The 22,904-nt window shown below is 35.2% G+C and overlaps 1 protein-coding gene across 1 annotated transcript in view; it reads right to left on the bottom strand.

Annotated features, from left to right (window-relative positions):
- Positions 1 to 22,904, bottom strand: part of ITPR2 (inositol 1,4,5-trisphosphate receptor type 2) — a 496,128-nt gene that overhangs the window by 127,658 nt on the left and 345,566 nt on the right. Inside the window, exons 40-45 of the mRNA XM_008058785.2 lie at positions 20,137 to 20,320; positions 19,161 to 19,417; positions 16,834 to 17,034; positions 14,340 to 14,450; positions 9,801 to 9,896; positions 7,929 to 8,051 (exon numbers count right to left, since the gene is read on the bottom strand). Coding sequence (XP_008056976.1) covers positions 7,929 to 8,051; positions 9,801 to 9,896; positions 14,340 to 14,450; positions 16,834 to 17,034; positions 19,161 to 19,417; positions 20,137 to 20,320 — 972 coding nt within the window. The remainder of the gene's footprint in view (positions 1 to 7,928; positions 8,052 to 9,800; positions 9,897 to 14,339; positions 14,451 to 16,833; positions 17,035 to 19,160; positions 19,418 to 20,136; positions 20,321 to 22,904) is intronic.

A 22,904-nucleotide genomic window follows, 5' to 3' on the forward strand; every position in this document is an offset into this window, starting at 1 on the left:
CTCAGCTTCCCAAAGGCGCGGGATTACAGGCTGAGCCACTGAACCTGGCTCTAAGCACACTTCTAACTTGAGATCTCAGAGCACTCCCGATACACATATTTTCATGAGACTTGATACAATGTGATTGTTTTTGTGTCTCCCTCTTATAATAAAAAGTATGTTCCATGAGAATAATGACTATGTCTCATTTACATACCCAACACATTCCCCACCCACCAGGCAACTGACATCAGGTGCTCCACGGGGAACAAACAATGTGATCTCAAAGATGGAGACATCCCTACCACACGTAAGCTCACTGAAGAAAAGAATTTGGATCTATCTGCTCACTACTTTGTCCCCAGCACTGGGAACAGAAGGTTTTTCACATACCTAGGTAGTTAGAATATGTCTTTCCTGCAATTTTATGTAATAATCTCTTGGTTTTTAAAAAAAGTTTTTTTCAGCAAAGTTCATATATTGGATAAGTTCTACATTATTGAAATTCACTGTAAAGTGAACTTAGCATTTATTTTCACAATGGCTATTGGGTTGAACACACTTCAACATTAATTATATCACTTTTTATTATAACTCAGGAGTGTTGATCCCCATCCCTGAGTGCTGAAAAACAGCTAGGTGCATCATTTTATCTGGTGTTCTCAACAGAACATTTTAAGAAAACATTTTCCACTATGTTGCACTATGCCCATGTATAAGTTTATTTTAGAATTAAATGTCATTAAAAAAAAATTGGTCATTAATGAATTGTTTCTTGGCTACCAGAAGCTCAGAGCTACCCCCGATAACAGTAAAAAATAATAGCCAAGACCCTTAGCAGTCTTAGATTCCCCTTTCCTTCTCAAGGTTTTTGATCTTGTATTCTGACAATCTAATTGTACATGTGTATTTCTCATTAAACCTTAAATTCCTTTTATAAGTAGATGAGGTTTAAATAAATAAATATCTAATAGCTGATTACTTACTTCATTACATTATTTTAAACATCTAATCCTGTAAAAGCACCATCATGATCCAACCACTGTCTGGTGTTCATTTCAGGTCTCTGAACGTTTATTTTGCAAACATAGCTTATGAATACTCATCATATTTTTATAGATAGGAAAGTTGAAGTCAGAGAGTTAAGTGACGTAAACAGTTCCTACAGAAAATACAGGGTTCAGGGTGAACAACAGCTAAGCTGTTTGCACAATATTCTTGGTACAATATTCTAGCCAACATACTGAGTTACAAAAGTGCCTCTGAGAATTGAAAAACCCAGCTGTGTTTTCTACTTTCTGCACTACAAGCAATAATAAAGATGAAGTAATTGTAAGTTAGTTAAAACCCTTCAAAGATATTAGAGATGAAAGTTATGTATCCAATTATAAACCCATCCTTCTGCTTCTTCAAATAATGTAAATGAAGCAATGCTGATTACTACACATTAGCATAAGAAAATAGAAGCTGCAAAGAGGTGAACAACATAAGTCTCTAAAGAAAACATTTTAAGTAATCTGAGTGATATATATATTTCACATGATTTCAGTATAAATTAAAATTTGGCTCTTTGGAGTAATCTATATGCATATATCTTAAAATGAATATAGCTCAAGCAATTTTAGATATGAGATATAATTTTTTTAAAGATGGATTAATGAAGACGTTCAGGATATCTAGAAAATGTCTTCAATATGACATATAAAGGCTAACACCATGGCCATTCCTGCCATCCTCTTTCTCTCTTTCTCTCTCTACTGAAGGTTAAAAGATATTGGCTTTAGTTAGGGATAGGATAACAATCCAAGATCCTGAAGAATACCAGGAAATGCTGTGCATTTTTTCTTTGAGGTGCAAAAATCATGAAAACTTTGCCTAATATTTCTAGCTCTCCTAATAGACTTTGAATTCAATGGATACAGTTGAAGTCAGAGAAGGCAGAAGGAGCTGGAGACACAGCAATGGCCTTCTATGTTGCTAGGATTCAGATTGGTGCACTGGTAATTATGTCACTCAGAAATAAATAAATATCTAACAAACATGGAATGTTAAGCGAAAATAATAATAATTGCTTCCACTGAACCTGCCTTCATGATCCTTATACCAAACTAACAATTAGGGAGTCCAATTTCAATCCATTCCCTAGATTGCATTTTTTATTGCTCTTGTTAACCATGAATTTGAGAGGTCATTTAAATGGTAGTAACCCAAAGATTCTTAGTTGCTCTGTGAAAAATATGTAAGTGCTTATTAGAGGGTTTAAATCTATTATACCTAGATATTTTCCCATTGTATTTTTTCTTTGTGGAAAGTTTATTTTGTGAATCTACTATTAATTAAGTAGTGAAGACCTTCATACATGAAACAAATAACAATTCTAGCATGATATATGGCATAAGCTAGTGTAGAAGTATGCATGTGGTTTTGAGTGAACATAACAAATGTAAGAATTCAAAACAAAGAATAGATCACTGTTGACTGGAATTTATCTAGGTAATGGGGTAGATAGGTCTTAATTTGGATCCAAGGAAGTAAGGTAATACTAAAATGAGTTTTAGCAACAGGAGGAGACATTCTATTAGTTCGGGAGAAAGATGATATCATGAACAAAAATAATAAAAGTGCCTAGTAAGAGGAAAGATATTACTGGACCTATAATGTAGAATTTACTGACAAGACTGGCAAAGAATAATCTATAATTTTTTTTTTAAGTTAAGAGCAGTTGAATAAGATCCTTGACTGTTAGAATGCTAGTATCGCTTTTGGAGGATTCTATTAATCTTACACAATGCCTTTATTACATAACAAATATTATCAGCATGCAAATTATACTCCCAAACTCTTTGCAAGAAGTTATACCCCCAAACTCTTTTGGAGTGTCTAGTATATTCTAGGCACTGTACCTGGCATGGAAACAGAGGGGGAAAAAAGATAATTGTGTCTATACATAAGAAATTTATAGTCTAGTGATAGAAATTATCATTAACTTTGATCATAGTGATGATGATAACAGGAAAATATCTTTATTCAGTATTTTACATTCTAATGCTTAATATATAAAATACTAAAGCTTTAGAATATACTATGTCCTAATTATTCATTCATTCATTCATTTAAAATAAACTCCAATAAGAGATAAATGCATTTTCAAGTAATCCACAGAAGAAACACATATGACAAAAGAACACATTAAAAGATAATCCATTTTACTAGTAATCCAAAAGATGTGAATCAAAATGTGATTCCCTTTCATTTATCACATATTCATTCAGCAAACAATTGTTTCACTAATCTGTGCAACATTTAACTGCCTCCAATCGGTCATTAAAGTTATCAAAGATGTTTACTCAATTCAAATTATTGTAGTTCATTTCATATAAAGACATAAGTAGATAACACACACAATCCCTACCAATATTGCCAAAAGAAGCGTCCCCCTTTAAAATATCCACGGTCACTTTTGCAGAAGCTGGAATCCCTCTTTCTGGAATGTCTTCCCCCATCTCTCTGTCTTTCTTTTAAGATTCTGTTCAAGTGTCACCTCTTCCATGAAGCTTCTCCTGACTCCTGGGGTAAGTTCATCTTATGCGTAGTTCCATTTTAACACAAGTGCATTAAATTCTAATGATTTATCGGTCTCCCTCTCTCTCTTATCTATACTTCATTGTGAGCTTCTTGATTACATCATCTTTCCATCTTAGCAACTAGCATATTGCCTGACAAAAGAGGTGCTCAATACATGTTGTTGGATGACTATCTTATAATAAGTGAATCTGAGGTGAACTATATGGAATTAGTATCATATTCAAGTACTAACAGCTGGTATGTGGGCAGGAGGCAGAGTCAAACTACCCAGGTCAGGTCTTCTTTTGTTCTCTAAACATGCCAAGCTCATTGCCATTTTCAAGCCTCTGGGATGCTCCCCTGAAAACCCTCCCTCTTCCCCACTTCATCCTTCTGACTTTTGCTTTTTCACTTGGATCTAGCTTCAATTTCAACTCCTCAGAGAAAACTCTCCCAATCAACCAATCTCTAGTAGATTCTGGTTAATACTGTCTTTTACCACACCCCATGCTCATTCACTGCACAGTATATAACACTATCTGCTATCTTTCTAGTTTGTCAACTCCTCATTGCTCCCAGTCAGAATGTCAACTCCCTGAGAGCTGATCTGTTGTTGATCATCTTCACTGCTGCATTCCTAGTATCTGGCACAGTGCCTGGCATCTAGTAAGCACTCAACGCATCTATGCTGAATGAAAGAATGAATGAAAAATTAAAATCCTTTACCCACAAGTGGTAAACTGATGGCTCTAGGGCTGCGTTCAGCTTGCTGGAGAGTTTTGTTTAACCTGCTCAGTGTTTAAAAAATCTTGAATAGTTGTCAACTTTTAGAAGTTAGGAGATTCTATAATTTTTAAAAATTTCAAAATCTAGGCTTCTTTTGAAACAGTGGGGAAAGTGGAAATCCAGGGCCTGCAATTCCAATTGGCAAGTCTAATGGTTCCCTGCTGTGGAAGAGGATCATCAGACTGTCCCAGCCCCACTTGCCCTCAGATCACTCAGTCATATGCACTGTCTGGCTCTGAACGTGGTTTGGACTTTGGCCCAGATCTTTTCTACCAAAGCTCTCTCTGTGACCCATGCTCTACACCACTCTCATGTAATTCCTACAAATTCTGTTCTCATGTATTGCTGTTACACTAAATCTTGAAATATGTCTTTATAGATAAATTAGCATAGCTTACCTTCTCACTTCTGCATTAGAACATGGAAAGATTATATAATTAAATACAAAAATTGAATTCATTATACACTAGAATAAAATTTAGGTGTTTAATCTCAAAGTGATAAAAGAAAGCTATCATTAAAAAATTAAAAGCCAGTAAATCAGGAAGAAGTAGATATATCTAATATGACTGACAAAGTACTATTATCCTTAATTAAAATTCATCAATAAAAACTAAACCCCAATAAAAGAAGAGATTAATACATTTTCAAGTAATTCACAGAAATACAAATGACCAAAGAACACATTAAAAGATAGTCCATACTAATAATTCGAAAAATGAGTCAAAATGTGATTCTCTTTCATCTATCATACATTAATTCATTCAGCAAACATTTGTTGAGTGAACACTATGTTCCAAATACTATCAGCTGGCAAAGAATTTTTTAAATACTAATAATTTTAGAATTCAGTAAAACAGATACTATCACAAACTGTGGAAAACAGTTTTGCAATATGCATCAAAAATCATAAAATAGTTACTACTCTGTGACCCAGTAATTAAACTTCTAGGAATTTATCTTAGGGAAATAATCAGTGTGGCAGACAAAGATTAATGCATGAGGATGTTAATCATAGTATAATTTATAATATCAAATACATTATAAACCTAAGTGTCTAACAATACAGAGTAATTAAATAAATTATGGTACACTCAAATGATGAACATTTAAGCAGACATTAAAATTACATTTTCAAAAAACATTTAGTGATATGGAAAAATGCTAATGAAAAATTTTCAAGGCTGTATTTCAATAAGAACTTTACATAACCAATTAAAGTTAATACTTCTCCCCATCCTGCAAATCATATAGCATTTCTCCATGTACTTTTTACTTCAGGTAGGCATCAAATGAAGGATCTCAGACAGAAAACAGAAAATGCAACATGAGAGCAGAGAAACAATATGGCTTAGTATAGATTAAACATATATAAAGTACATAACAATGCTCTAGACTGTGGGCAGTGATTATTTCTACAAGAAATCAAGAATAAATACTAGAAGAAACAGGAAGAGCGCAGAATATAAAGGAACAACACTAGAGCAAGAAGACAGGCAGAGACACATAAGTAGGGCACGCAGAAGCCAGAAAGTCAAAAAGCTAATTTTTAAAGAAATTGTCTGTACAACTCTATAGTATTAGAAGTTAAAAAATTCCCTTTTTGATGTATTTATAGTTTTATGTAGATCAGACAAGACACTTACAAGAAGCATTATTTGTTTCCTGTAATGCCAACCACAGGAAGGGCCAAAAGGGATGTCACAGTAAAAAAGCAGAACTATCTTACTACCATGAAAGGAATAACAACAAAAACTGAAAGTCTGAGAGCACCAGAATAAACTGTCTGTAGAAGAGATGATTATAGTAAAACAAGGAGGAAGCTGCATCTTGGTTTTGGAATTACTGAACTGTGCAAAGGCAGAAACCAATCTGCATGGTCATTTGCATGCAGGAGTCCAGTGATTCCATATCCACAATAAAAACAGTGAAACCTGGACTCAGTCAAACCCCTGTGGCATAGCTACACAGACACTTCTGAAGCAAATCTTTCAACTACCACTCATTATCATCTGTGCTTTGGTATGGAAGCTGTTTGGACAATAGGTTCATAAGAAACTTGGCAACAATGGTTGACCTTCCAAGAAACCAAATATAATATCCTAGCCTAGAGAAAGCTAAAGGAGTCACTTGTGAAAAGATCAACAGAGCACAGTGGGCTGTCTTCTGTGAGTAAAAGCTGATAATTTTTCATGAGAAATTGGTGGAGGGGTCACCCCATAGATAATACATTTATAAGGTGACAAGGTAACATCTCTTTGTGTCACTATAATAAAATAAACAGCCAAGTGCTTGACTCCACACTGGCAGTTACAAACCACTGGTCCACATACTCTTCCGTTCCTATATTCTCTTTGAGTTCTAAACGGGACCCATATGGGTCCTTATTTCATATTTAAAGTCTTAAAATTTAAGCACAAGGCTTAAAGTATTCAGCAATTCAGAATTGCCTTCATCCATTACTCAGCTGGATGTTTGTTCTCTGTCTTCCTGAAGCTTGGCTTTGTTTATGTACTTTTACATTGTGCCTTCCTTGCTCTGCTTTTCCAACATTTTGTTTTTGAGAAGTTAGAGAAACCTCTGTGTGTCCACTCAAGCCGTTTCCACATCTGTTGTTTTCTCTTCCTTTCAGTAAATTGTTTTTAACCCCTTGTTACTTATTTACTACTTAAGATTTCCACTCCTTGGACCATTCCACCATCATCTCTGAATATATCTGTTCTCTTCAAGCACTTTAGTAAACTCAAATCCATCAAAACCATTGAACTTTAAGCCATTTTCATTTTTAACTTCTTTCATATGTAACTGCTTTAATTTTTGTGACATCTTTCCATCTATGCAAGAAAGCTTTTTCATTCTTTATCCTCTTTCTCCATTCTTTTCAACATGCAACTTCGTCTTTTTAAAAATTTGTATTCTCTACTCTTTTTTTATTTTTATTTTTTGAGTTGGGGCCGCACTCTGTCATTGACAAATGTACATTTAAAATTTTTAGCTTCGAAACAAACTGTATTCGAAGATGCAAATTTAAAGTCAACCTTCAAGTTAATGAAATTAAATTTATCAAATAATACTTCTCAGGCACCTGTTTTTATAAGTTATACAGTGGAAACATTCCAACAAAAGAATTTAAAATTTATCTTCTTATTGTTAACAGTCCAGTGGAAACCAATATGAGGCTGCCACTTGATGGTTTCTGCAGAAACCACGTCAACCTACAACTGAAAGAGGTCAGAAGCCACCTGCCAGGTTTGTCCTGATTAGACCTGAATATGCCCCTTACTTCTCAGTAGCCTCTGTTCCTCTCTCTTCCAGGCTTCCATTCGTTGCATAATTTACCTATTCTTAGGATGACACAGGACTGTCTCCTGCCACTTGGCCCAGTTTCAGGTACCAAGTACTGTTTTCTTGTGGATTTTCCCTTACCAAACCCTGGAGCACATACTCAGGCATTCTGGGGGCCTGTTCCTCTCGTCAGCCCAAACCTAGGGTGACGAATAAATGAAAGGACCAGAACTTGAAAATATGATAGCAAGCCACTGGCACAATATATGATTGATAGGATGAGCAAAATAATAAAAAGATATAAAATGTGGCACCTGATGGGCCAGAATATAGATATTGTGTCCAACATCTTTTGGAGAAACACCATCGTCTCCGCCCTCGTCATCCCCATGATCGCATTCCAGTCCTTGGTTATAGGCATTCTTCATCACATCCACCTATCAAAAAAAAAAAAAAAAAAAAACACCTTTGAAATGCCACAAACAAAACTTATTTTACATTGTTTATGAAGCATAATTAAAAATTGGGACATTTCATGAGACTCAAAAGTACAAAAAGAACTCTAAATGAAATGTCCTTGGAAACCATCTTTTTTTAAATGAACATGGAAGCATTTTCCTACAATATTCCTTTTTTCCTGGGAAAATTTTGCTTTGATTTTTTAATGTTGGTAGTGCCAAAGTTCCCATGAATTAGGAGAATCTGGAGCCCTGATAAGGACTCCGTATTTATTAAGCACCCTTAGGTAATTAGGCAGACATGGTATGGACACTGTATTGGGCACTAAGGACCCAGTGATGGACTGCACAGAGTATCTACCCTCAAGGAATATGCCATCTGGTGGGAGAGTCAGCAAACAAAGAGGCAAACACAGCAGAGTGTGGTAAGTCCTACAGAAGGGCTAAGTGTGAGGCACCAAGGAAGCATAGAAAGAGGGCACAGGATAGAAGTTAAGGATGGGCCATGAGGAGCAAGTAGATGATGGGATAAAGGTGCTGTTCCTAAAGGAAATAGTGTTTTCAAAGGGCTGTTGTGAGTGCTGTTGCTGAATAAGTATATAATTCATTGTCCCATTTAACCACAGCACAGAAAATATACTGCTTCTCTTAACCCTCTGCTTGCAGATACTTGGTTCTCATTAAGCAAATGTTAAATTAAACTGCGTATTATCTCTCCCCTTACTTTTCTTCTGTGACTCCATTCTTTACTAATAAAGAAAGAGCAAGAGTGTGGTGCCAGACTTCTGTAGCACCAAAAATGGTGCTGGTGTGAGTGAGACTTAGGCACTGGCTTGAGTACATTCTTTATGCTGTTGAAAACTAGTGCTTTTTTTTTTCTTATTTTTTTTTTTGAGTTGGAGTCTCACTCTGCCGCCCAGATTGGAGTGCAGTGGCCGCTCCCGGCCACCGCAGCCTCAACTCGCTGGGCTCCGGTGATCCTTCCGCCTCAGCCTTCCAAGTAGCCGGAATTACAGGCATGCGCTACCATGCCCGGCTGATTTTTTGATTTGTTGTAGAGATGAGGTGTTGCTGCCCAGGCGGGTCTCGAACCCGCGGGCTCGTGCAATACACTCACCTCAGCCTCCCAAAGGTGCGGGATTACAGGCTGAGCCACCGAGCTCGGCTAACTAGTGCTTTTAAAACAGGCATTACTTCATAATTTGCATGCTATACGTGACAAAGAAAATATAACTTCCTACAATAAGAAGACACACTAATGAGTCTCCACTAAGACTGCACAATTTCCTCTAGGCCAAGCATTTACAACATTTCACTGTTCATAAATAGAAACAATTACAAAAAATACTGACTTTATTTTTACTTTTCAGAAAGAGGTATAAATAAAATTTTTGAGGGGTATAAACTTTTCTTTTTAACAAACCTTCCTCATATACTCCAAGATACTATTAAACTAAAGTCAACATTTTTTATGGTAAAGTATATTTGCATATAGTTTAGTAGAGTGTGATTATTTCGCTAAGCAAAGTACTTGGAGTGGATAAAACTACTGAAGCCATAAGGACCCAAATCACATAAGCCTTCTGAGGTATTTGTAATGGTAGATCATGATCCATTATGCATTGGCAGAGCAGTGAAAGTCGCTAGACATTTTTTCTAACATGCGTACTGTAAACTTGTCCCTTTTAGGCTACTCATTATTAGCATAGCTTTTAAAAGTTTTCTTACCAGTTCTCTGGGTCTCATGTTAAAAAGAATTCTTTCTGCGTTCTCGCTGTCATGTCTGCTTTCCATAATGGCCAGCAAAAGCTTAGATGCGTTGTTCTGGAGACACAGATGGAGTTAAGGCGATGCAAACTCTATTTTATGGATTAACGATCCCCTGCATTTATTTTAATTGAGATTACCAGGACCATGTTTTTAATCAAACATAATTTAAAACCATTAATTTCTTTTGTCTTATAAACATTTTAAAATAGAATGTTTTACTTCATTGTCAATACAAAACTAATGAATCATGAGAGATAAAAAATATTTTAAATATTAGTGAAAATGCAAAACAGACACTATATATAATGTACTAAAATAATATAATAACAGTTTTCTTCACTATTTCCTAAATAAGCACATCTATAATGATATTTTAATACGAAAATACGGTGAACATTATCAAATGACATATTTTACACAAATGGTACACAATGTAAAGAATTTAGCACAATTGTTTCTAAAAGAAAATAATATATATTAGTAAAGCAAAATTTGAAACAAATTTGAGTGATAATTAGGGAGGTTAATCTGTAAAATTATAAATTCAACAAGCAAGAAATATAACACAAATTTATTGGCTATGGCTTTCTATCTAGTCTCACTATATGGCAGTTTATATGCAACATATTTACCTCCTTCTGGGTTGTGGAAGAATAATATTTTCTATTTGGGCTTAATAAAAAATTGAAATAGTTTCTGTTGTCTTTGATGTGTTCTAATTTGGTTTGTAAATAGATTACTTCAAACATTTTTACCAGAGATATCAAAAATATTTTAGATACAATTTATATTTCAAAATGGGTACCACAGAGTGAACAGAAAGTCGTGGCACAGAAGACATAATATCCTAAACATTTTGAAAGATGTTTTACACTATGCTCTTAATAGCACTGCCATAGAATTTTGGCAAATTGCAAGATGATAATAGATACCCAGGAGATATTTTCTACAGTATTTTTGTAATATTCACTTAGATAAAAATCTTAACCTCCATATATAATCTTTGATAGGAGTACAAAATAAGTGGCTTTAATCGCCTCTAAGTGACTCAAAGCTAACAGCTAGTAGAATGAAAAATTAAATTGAATCAGTGTTGGGTCTAAGTAGACAATCATGACACACATTTTGTTAAGATTATGCAAATTAATTCTACTAAGTAGTTTTAACACCAAATTCTATCCAACCATTCTGCTCCCAGAAATACAATCTAAATACCATCTTAAGCGACTAACATTAGTAGCAATGATAATGAAGATGATGATTATGACACCAATGTCACTGACCTATCATGAAAAGATTTTAGTGTTTGGGGGGAAAGGGAGTATTTTCTTTTTCTGCTTCATTTTCACTTTTGACAGATGTGTAACAATCCTAAAATCAATTTCTATAATCTAGTGTAAACAACATGCCTAAAAAAATAAGATTCCAGAGTTAGAGGAGAGCTTAAATCTGTAGCATGATCTGAACCAACCTCCAAGAAATTCAAAGCTAAAAACTTGGCAACACTAACAGTGCTCTCTAATGAACCATGCTCAGCAGGCCCAATATATGATGGCTTAAAAATACATCCAATTTCAGAATGCTATTGCCAATACGCTATTTTTTCTAACCAATCTTCTTTAACATACTATGTCAGAAGAATAGAAATCTTGTGAACGACCTACTGAAATATAAATCAATTTGAAAGTACAAGAGTTTATATCATATCAAAAAATCAAATGGAAGTGTCAGTGTTCACAGGGGATTTTCTTCTAGAGGAAGCCAGATTCTCTAAAAAAAACAAAAACAAAAAACTACCTATTTACAAATTAAATAATTATATTCATACCTCAGTTATACAAATGAGAGTAAAAAATAAAGGGCAAGATATACATATGAAAAATTAATAGAATCGTATACTAAATGAGTATATAGAGTTAAGTATGCTTAAAATTATAGATGATTAAGCAACCAAACTCAGGAGTAAATTATAGAAAATAAAACCTTAGTATTTTTAATATGGCATCTCTATGATACCAATAATTTCTTATTTAAAGCACTCTACCCATAGAAACTCCTCAAATTTGCCAATATGTATTATTCTGTCTTATAAACATTGTTCTCGTATTGACCAATATGTACAAAACTTCACTGATTGTTTAGGGAAATATATCTATATTTGAGAAGGGTTTTGGTCTGTTGCTCAGGTTGGAGCAGTGGTGCAACCATGAACTTCTGAATTCAAGCGATCCTCCTGCCTCAACCTCCCGAGTAGCTAGGCCTATAGGTGTGTATCACCATGCCCAGCTACATTTTTTATTTTTTATAGAGACAAGGTTGTGCCATGTTGCCCAAACTGATCTTGAACCCTTGGCCTCAAGTGATTCTCCTGCCTTGGTCCCCAAAACCTATACTTTAAATATTTCAAGTCAAATCCATGCATTTGTTGTTTTAGACATACCTTGATTTATCCCACTATCATATTTTTTAAAGGTATAAATAAATTGTACTTATTAAAATAAATAAAAATGTAAATAACACTTATTTAAAAAGAATTTTTATAACTAAAAATATCACTGTGCTGTCAAGTCATATGCCATCATTTAATTTTTTTACATGGGTTTAGATGTACAAATAATCTGTATGCTTATACTTTATTTTAAATTGGTGAGTCATTCAATATTTCCCCCATTCAGTTATATTAATTAAATATGAGATTTAAAAGTATAGTCTTTAGACTAATGAAAGATTTAAAAGGCCGAAGACCAAGGTCTCTATCTGTTGTTTCATAATGAATTATGGTAAAAGATGAATTTAAGATAAAATGACAAAAAAAATTTAACAACTCAAAAAAAGTTGACTGCTATATAGGCCTGCTATATAGGCCCAGACCAGTTTTACTAACTGAATCATGATGCTCCTGAGTCAAAGGACACAAGTAAAGTCTACATAAGGATCACCTTCATTCTAATCTATGAATAGAAAGTCTAAAGCTTCTACATATTGCAAATGAAAACAATGAAGAAATATAAACTCATCTCTTCTATTTAAAGAAGCATTTGCTTACTAAGAGCCTTTAGCACAATCTTCACATAATTAGGACATACATACGTGCCACTGTGTACCTAAACTTACATTTAGAAACAGAATGATAAAAATATCATTGCTGTGCGGTGATGACCCCCACATGCCATCTGAGTGCTTACGTTGAAATCCAGAGGGAAAAAAAATATATCATTGTCATTCTTCTTGGCCATCAATTTACCCGTATGAAGTTTAACTCAATTATAAATTCTTTATAATACTGGAGAGACCTGACTTTACAGAGAAATTGTGTTTAACCAATGATATCTTTTACACCTGCTTAATATTAAACCTAATAATATGGTCTTTCATAATTCATCTCAATTGAGTATTATGTCTTAATATTTGGGAATCATATAGTTTCTTTCTTTCTTTTTTTTTTGAGTTGAAGTCTCACTCTGTCACCCAAACTGGAGTGCAGTGGCATGCTCTCAGCCACCACAGCCTCGACCTGCTGGGCTCCAGCGATCCTTCTGCTCAGCCTTCCAAGTAGCTGGAACTACAGGCGCTCGCTACCACACCTAGCTAATTTTTTGATTTATTGTAGAGATGAGATCTCGCCAAGTTGCCCAGGCGGGTCTCAAACCCGCGAGCTCAGGCAATTCACTCATCTCGGCCTCCCAAAGCACAGGATTACAGGCTGAGCCACCAAGCCCGACCGGGAATCATATAGTTTCTTGTGTACATTCATTTGTTAATTTTCATTTGAACAAAACCTTTAAGAAGAATTTTTTAAAAATGTTATTGTGCTCCTAAACTCTTGGAACTGCTGTGAAGTATGTACAAGACTTAAATGAAAGGAAACTCTTTAAGGGAGTGTGAATATCACTTGAAGTATTTTGGGTAAAAATTTTTTAATGCAAAAGAGAACAACTTTTGAAAGAAGGGAGCCATAAAACTAAAATGCAATACTCCTTTGACTTTGTCCAATTAATTGTGATTTTAGTTTCATGGAATTCTGTAGTCAAGGTGAATTAAAAACACATGGTATAGGCTGGGCAACAGAGGAAGACCTGACTCTGACTCAAAAAAAAAGAAAATAAAGTATATATAATATATTTATATATATATATATATCCCACACACACGTATGTAAGGCATACATATCTATATATATGTATCTATGTATATGATGAGTGTTCAGCACCTTTTCTTTTCTATGTAATAAAAAATGTAAAATAAAAACACAAGTAAAACACCTGAAGTTGCAGAAAAGACCCTGCCATTGAACATTACTTCAAAGTTAATTTCACATTTATGAGGAATTTAGTGAGCACTGCACTTTCATTATCCTTTTCTGTCAATTGGCTAGTTTAAAATATGATAATATCTTGCTTTTTACAAGAGCTGCTTGAAGATTAGAATCAACTCTGAAGGGGAGTTTTATACTACAGAGACTGTAACCTCGCAGCCTGAATAGTGGACTTGCTCTACCTTTAGCTGGAGCACCAAGTCCATTCGGTATTTGCCAAGAGGGTTTATGTCATTCAGAATCAAAGCAATGATGATGTCAATCCCGTTAGATTCATGAGTAGCAATACATGTCTAGAAAACAAAATATTTGTAAAATAACATTTATTTACAAATAATAGAAGTAGAAATAACAGGATATCAAGTAACATACTCACCTTAGTTTTTGACCTTTAAAACATAATTAAGATTTAACTTTCAGCATTCGACTTATTCTTTTATGCAGAGTCTGATGATTAATTAATTAGTACTGATTAAATGACTTTATAAGCAGAACACTGAGACAACCACTGTGTGAAGCACATCTTTTAAAACGAACCATTCTTAGAGAATTTCAAAGACCACTTGTTAAGTTAAATACTCTTTCAGTCAATAGATTTTAATATATCAATTAACAGAGTAGTTTCTTTAACTTAGAATTTTAAGATCTGACTTGTCCTAAGACATGTGCCTCCCATACCCAACATTTGTAAGTAAATTTTATAGATGCTGCCTTTTAACTTAATTGATACTTAATGCTGAGCTGGTGACAAGGGATGCTGCTAGTCATGCTTGTGAAGGCAAATTATATGAGTCTCCTGATGTTTCGGAGACACCCTGTCAATAATGATAGCTGAATAAAAGTTTAGCAGATTTCTTAAACTTGGATGATTTATAAAGGGATCTTGATTGGGGAAAGTTTACAAAACATCCTGAGAAACAAATTCTATATGCTGAAGGTTAAAATGAACTGTGCTAGGGTCTTGAGCTTAATTTTACAGAACTTAAAATCAGGAATTTGTAAGTCAGGTTTGTGGAACTGTGTTACAATGTAGAACCTTGTCAAGGAGTATGAAAAATTGAAATCCTGGTGAGTTAAATGAGAAAGAGTAAAGTCAAGACAACTTTGAAATGAGTGTTTTTTCAACATGAGTCTTGTTTCTTCCTTTATACAAGGAAATTTTTACTCCCCCGACACAGGAGAAAGGTGTTTTCCATCCATCTTCTGCATTTCCTAAGGTTCTCTGCTCATTAAAATACTTGCCAGATGTAAAGGGAATCGACTGGCAGATCATCTCTAGAATTTGCTAGCAGCCTTCGTTCCTTCCACACAGCTTCAGAGCGTGGGGAATTAGATATGGCGTTCATGTTATTTCATAATTAGCTTTTACTTTTAGAGCTTATTTGGCTTTAGCAAATTACTTTCAAACTCAACTCCATTCTCTTATAAGGCCAAAATTGGGGAACATTTTTATAGGCTTTCCATGAAATAGTAAAAGAGATATATGGTATACATACTTTCTATTATAGACACATAAGGTTTTGTCAACAGAATAAAATCTCTGAATTTGTGTATTTTTCCTTTACTTTAAATCAGGTTTACATGTATCATTGCTTAAGAGACTGAAATATAATTCAGAAAAATACAGGGCAAAATCCACATACTTTTTTAGTGTGTCACAAGCATGTTAAACAGGAGGAAAAATATACCCATAACAAATTAGGCCAGTAATTGTCATGTTTATTTTATGTCCCTCTCTATGCATGTATATATGTGTATGCATATGTTCATACATATATGTATATGTACATAGACACCATATATGTGTGTATATATCATATACATTGCAATTAAAAAGCAAGCTTATTTTTCACATTTCTATGTCAATCATTGATGTTTGGTCTAAATGGCTTCTTTAAAATTTATATTCAGAAATATCTGGGACTTGAAAACTCCTTTTTTTCAGGATGATCTATAGCTCCAGAAGGCCTCAGTGGGTGCTGAACAGCCAACCGGTAAACTTCAGAGTGGCTCCCCTTGCCTTGACTGGCCCTTTTACTCCCACAATGTGTGCTTGATATCCAAGATACTGGAATCAGAGACAAATATTCTGGAAAAAAGAGCTGAAACTGCACCCTCCCCCAATGTAATATTATCAAAAGATACTCTATTTAGACTGAGAATCAAAAGTCTTGAGTTGTAAGAATGGCTCTACAATGTACTGATTCTGTCACTCTGAGACTCTGGAAAGTCACTCGACCTTTGAGTCAAAACCTATTCATTAGCAAATTAGAAGCAGTAATACACACCTCAGAAGTTTACTGTGAGTATAAAAGATAGTATACACTACCCATGGCAGAGGAGCTGAAGGAGTCAAAGATAGCTTATTCCACAAATCCTGAAAAGATTCACTGGGTAAGGGCAAAGAAACATATTTTACTCTTTTCAGCAAGTCTGATTATCATCTTGAACATTTTCATGGGAATTTTTTGTGATGAAATTAAATAGAAATATGGCATAATATTTGCTAGTCTATAATTCAGCCTTTGTTTTCTCAGGAAAGTAAAAATGTCTGGCAAAGCAAGAAGAAAGATCTTGTGAATGTACAAAAAAAGATTGGCTCCTTCTTTCCCCAACCTTATTCCTGTGCTAATTAGTCATTAATACTTTTGTATGAAGAACTGCTTTCATGGTTACCTGATTTTCATGGCATGGGCCCTGGCAGTACTCAGTCAAGCTCTCCAGAGTCTGGTTGACCAGTGCTACGTTCTTCTCATTGATGTAGAGACCCAACAGGCCCAGGCCACCGGTTGTGCTTCCACAAATGCAGTCCAAAAACTGAAGGGTCTCACAGACAAGGTTGTAATTTGTTTTGTTGTTTTGATTCCTCAAGAAGTTCTGAAGGCAAAAGAAAAGACACCTGAGGGGTTAAAAAAAAATTTGTGCTAATTGTTTTCAATTCTGTGTGTGTGTGTGTGTGTGTGTGTGTGTGTGTTTCAAACTGAAAAAAGATCTCCATGGCAGTGTTGAATGGAATTCCTCCTTATGAAAAAAGTATTCACAGAGACCACCTGGGCAACTTGGTGAGACCTCGTCTCTACAATAAATAAAAAATTAGCCGGGCGTGATAGCGCGCTCCTGTAGTTCCAACTACTTGGAAGGTTGAGGCAGAAGGATCACTGGAGTCCACCAAGTCGACACTAGGGTGGACGTGAGTGTGCCACTGCACTCCAGCCTGGGCGACAGAGTGAGACTCCAACTAAGAAAAAAAAAATTCTCTTCAGTTTAAGAGGTTTAAAAAAAAGACTCTTAAGATTTTCCTCAAGCATCTATATTTATCAGTACAGTTTATCATAAACATTTCTCAATGTCATTATCTTAAAACTATATAGAGAGGGAAAAATAATCAGTAGGAAAAAAAAGGAAAAAGCAAACTAGATAGAAAGAGGTTGATTAAGCAGAGAAGAAAATTTTCAAGTATAAATGGTCCCTTATAAGCAGTGCAGTATCATTGTTCATCAATTGTAAATTATATAACCACAATGGAGGGAAACTTGGAAGCACCTATCAAAATGTTCAGTTAACATACAGCTCCACTTCTAAAAGCTATTCTAGATTTATGTACACAAGTACACAAAGAATTTCCCTGCACACTGCTTGTTACAGAAAGAACTGGAAATATCATACCTATTGCAATGTAACTGGCTTAATAAATAATAGGACATTCAAACACTAGAATATTGCAAGACTATAAAAACGAGGTCCTTCAATACGTACTGATAAATAATATGACCTAGCAGTAGGTGATGTACTAATAAGAGATATTACTAAATGAAAAAGTAAGTTGAGGAACACTATGGAATATGATTTTTAAAAATGGTTTACCTGCACAAATCAGCACACTTATATGTGCATAAATATTTCTGGAAGAAAAAACAACCTGTTAACAGTGACTTTCTCTGGGGAGTAAACCTGGTGATCTGGTAAGCAAGGAGGGAAACTTTTTTTTTAATTTTAATTTTGTGCTTATTCTCATTAAGTTAATTTATTATTTAATTCATTTCTACCATTTATTTTTCTTAAAACTATTCTATAAGTCGTATTTTTCACATTGATCCCATACTCCTGTCAGTAATATGTTCAATAAGATACTATATAACCTATCATACTTTATGTATCTGATTCCTTATAAGGATAGACTAGATGGCACAGATCCAGTATCCTCTCTCTGGAAGCAATACTTCTGGCCGCTGCCTGCCTGTGTAGAAATAATGTAAAAAGTAGCTGGGCGCGGTAGGGCACGCCTGTAGATCCGGCTACTTGGAAGACTGAGGCGGAAGGATTGCTGGAGCCCAGCAGGTCAAGGCTGCGGTGGCCGCGAGCGGCCACTGCAGTCCAGTCTGGGTGACAGAGTGGGACTCCAACTCAAAAAAAGAAAAGAAAAGAAAAGAAATAATGTAAAAAGGAAGCCAAAATTAATTGGTGTCCCTAAGTTCATCTATTCAACAAAGGAATATGCAGGAAAGATGTAGGACACTCACTACATTCATTTACCAAGGTATCAACCTTCACTCTGGCAAAAAAATTCTCTTTTATATTAATTCTGTTTCTAATGAAGACATACAAAAAGACTCAATATCCTCACTCAGGAAATATGATTTCGGCTGGACATAATGAAAGTCCCTTAAGTCTATAAAACCATGAAAGATATAAAATATGACCTTACTTAACAATAGGACCTTACCAGAATACAAGGAATAGATGAAGCCCATGGAGGCTAAAAGGATTTGAGTTGAGGATACAAAGAATGATACTGTATGAGCCTGATGTTTTCTTGCATAAAGGAATTTTCCTCTCATTTTTCTTCACTGATACAAAAGTTTCTTCCCATTTCAGAAGAACACTATTTCTTTTATTGATTATCTTTCCAAAACTCTCTCCAAAACGACTTGTAGGCTTTATTTGAATTTGATTACTTATAGCCATAGGCTGTATTCCCAGCTCTCCCTCGAAACAACAAATACCTGCAGTTCCCGGTTGTGATTCTCACATAGTAACTGAAGAAATCTCAGTATCGGCTGCATGATGGCAATGGCAGGACTCATGGTGACTTCCTCTGCAGACTTTTCCTCAGCATTTCCCGCTTCTGGTCCTGCGCACATAATGTCTATTTCCGGGTCCATTTCTCTTCTGTATACACAATATGCTTTGGATGTTGCCGAAGAAGCTTCTGTTAATTGCCCTTTCATTCCCTCTTTTAAATGCAGCGATGAATCTCGTACTGAAAATCAAGCAGTACTTTTATATTTCTGAGCTAATTTCCTTTTGCCAATTAAAAAAAAAAAAGACAACCAGGCACTTAAATTCTCTAACAATTGAATTTTTAAAAAAGGGACAAGAGGTGCAACAATTTCCGAAAAGGACTTGAAGTAGCAACTAAAAAGCTCAATTTGCAATGGGAGATTAATAAAAAGATCTCGGGCTCAGCCAATTTTAGAGGAACTCATGCCTTTCTGATATAAATATCTTCATATATATATATATATCTCATATCTATATACATTCACATATACAAGAAGGTGGGAAAATGTGACAAACTTCAAATGTTAAATTTTTATGATTGTATTTAATACACTGATGATTCTGTCATTCCAAATACCAACAATCTTTTGTTGAAGTTTTGTGCTATAATTTCTGTTTTTAAAGTTTAATTTTCATGGTCACTTAAAAAGTTCAGGGCAGTTATTCTTTACCATGCATGCCACAATGAAATCAGTTTTCATGTCACTGGTTGCTTTGCACTGATTATGTCTCATTTAAGTTTGGTCCTGCAGAGTTGTTTTAGGGTCAAGCCCATGATCAAAATTCTTTACGGATGATCAGAGCCACAGTGGGGATAATTAAACCAAGAGAAATGAGATGACAAAGATAAGTGAGATTAAACGTGGTTATCCTCTTTTCTCTCACTTGATGCTCCCAAATACTTGAATACTTCTTTACCTCTCATTCGCGAACCAGATGTCATCAATTCATTGTCATCTTCCCTTTTTTTACTACCTAAATCTATGGTGTTAACTGTCACTGTGGATCTTATCTCTTTCTGAGCAGCTTTCATTCGATCATAGAGAACTTTGAAGAATTTTTCTGATTTTTTTTGTTCATGCAACTGCTGGTAGAAAGAATACTGCAAGAAAACATATTTTAAGAGATCAATGCCCGCGGGGAGACAAATAGTGTTTTTATGCTTGAAATAAACATAAGCATTATAGATAAAAGCACACATTTAATGTACTACCCATTACTATTTCATAAATTGCAGTCTTTGCCAGTTTCTTGTACTATTTAACATATACTAGTAATAGCTAGTATTTACTTAGCACTTTTCAGTCAACTCCAACATATTTTCATATACTATTTAATTTATTCTTACAGGTTATATATCTTTAAAACGTTACAGGGACACTGAAAGAATCCACAAGAGAAGAGTTCTTTGACTGTCACGTTAAGTCATGAGTTGATTCAACACATATATATTGTGTGCCTACTCTATGCCAGGCCCTATGAAAACAATAGAGACAAAACGCACCGAAAAAGCAGCTATAATCCCTGCTCTCAGGAGTTTGTAATCTAAAGTAGAAAACAGCCACTAACCCAATGACCAACCTGTATAAATATGAGCTTGTGGAAAGTTACAAAGAATTTTTTTTCTCTTTATCCAAATTATAGTACATTAATTTAGAATGTGTTACCATGGTAGTCTCACTCAAGGGAGAATTTTTGTACTTCATTGGTTACATTGCTTCACATGGTTACTAGGACAAACCCACCTTAAAATAAATTCTGCTTGACAACGAACAGTGATATAGAAGGGGTCAACACCAAAAGGAAAATAAAATATACAAGGGGAGACCACCAAAAACATGAAACTTATTTTTTAAAAGTTGTGTATTTATTTTCATATGTTTAGACTTCAGTCACCTTCAAAGCACTATCCATTTGATATAATACACCTGTTGAGATGCTTTCCCACTGCTCAAAAACAGTTTTGAACTCATTAATTGTGATGCCTTTTTAGTGCTTCTGCTGTTTTGAACTTCACCATTTCCGCATTGGCAAAATGTTTCCCTTTGAGGACTTTTTTCATCCAGGGAAACAGAAAGAAAGTTGCCCAGGGCGAGGTGGGGTAAATAGGGAGGGTGGGACATGGAGGTCATGTCATTTTTGGTCAAAAACTGCTGAACACTCAGTGCAGTATGGGCACGTGTGCTCATAAATCACCCATTGTGAAATGGGCAAACACGCTGAAAGAATCTCCAGAAAAAAAAAAAAAAATCACTGAAGCCAAATGCAGCCTCTCACAAAAGTGCTAGCTGGTACACTGATGCAGATGGGTTCCTAGAACTATTACCTTAGCAAGGGACGTCTGTAGTGCAAGCCCTTCCACCAACAAACAATCTTGGGTTTTTTGCACCCCCCTCCCCCACTCCTATATTTGTAAGGTGTGGGAATACTGAACCTTGGGCATATTTACCCTAATCACTGTCTGATCAGTGTCTTAAAGTATCGTAGAAGACAGAAAAAAATAATACATTCCAGAGGAGATAGAATTTGAAGTGGGTAGGAAAATAAGTTACTAATATCAAAATTATAAGACAGATACAAGATAAAGAAGGGAAATATAATTTAAAAAGTAATGAAGCTAATAGTCCAATAACTACAGTGATTAAAAGAGTTATATAAGCTTGATGAGAGACAATATGAAGAAAACAGATGAAAAAATAAGAATTTTCAGATCAAGCAGAACTGGCCATAAGACAATATAAGAAGGTTTAAACATTTAAACAGCCAATTTTGAGGAGTTTGCCTCCTGCAGAGATGCTTTTCTAAAAGGAATGCCTGGAACCATGACCCACAGGTCTCAGGATTTGTAAGTGAGACTCTAATGACATGGGGTTCTGAAATGGTCGCCTGCCCTGCAATTTTCTATATAGGCAAGGTATATACACAGCGTGTTTTATGAAGCCTTAGAAGTCAGCTGCATACCTACAAGGGGAAGCTCCTAAGCGGAGGGCTAGCAACCCCTCAAGGAAGCAGGCCAAAAAGTCACAGTAACCATAGCAACCATGGTAAAACAGACAAGCTGGTTCTGTTAATTCAAAGGATAAATGCAGCATCCACAGACCTCTACAGTATCACGAATTAAGCTGATGCTTAAACCCTAATATTTTCAATATAATGGGGTTAGAAGGTGGAAGGAGTTTCCAAAATATTAATGAGGAGTTATGGAAATGCTGTGGCTCTATTAAAACAAAGTTTTATAATTTATGTAGTTCTACAACATACATCACCTCATGAATACTTTCAATCCAACAGTGTGATGAATAGAATGTTCTTATTTCCATTTTATATATTAATAAAATGAAGTTTGGCAAAGGTAAGCAACTTGCCCAATATTAAATAATTAGTAAGTGGTAGAAATAGAATTTAAAGCTAGATTTTCTGACTCTAAAACATAAATTAATAAGGTAACTTCTTTAGCTCAAAACAATAGATTACTTAGATAGAGGGTACCTTTTAAAAACAGGACTCAGCCGGGCTCAGTGGCTCAGCCTGTAATCCCGCGCCTTTGGGAGGCTGAGATGAGTGGACTGCCTGAGTCTGCGAGTTCAAGACCCGCCTGGGCAGCGAGACCTCCTCTCTACAATAAATCAAAAAATCAGCCGGGCGTGGTACTTGGAAGGCTGATGCGGAAGGATCGCCAGAGCCCA

The sequence above is a fragment of the Carlito syrichta genome, unplaced genomic scaffold (assembly GCF_000164805.1).
Source record: "Carlito syrichta isolate Samal-C Ts95f unplaced genomic scaffold, Tarsius_syrichta-2.0.1 Scaffold303626, whole genome shotgun sequence".
Taxonomy (NCBI): domain Eukaryota; kingdom Metazoa; phylum Chordata; class Mammalia; order Primates; family Tarsiidae; genus Carlito; species Carlito syrichta.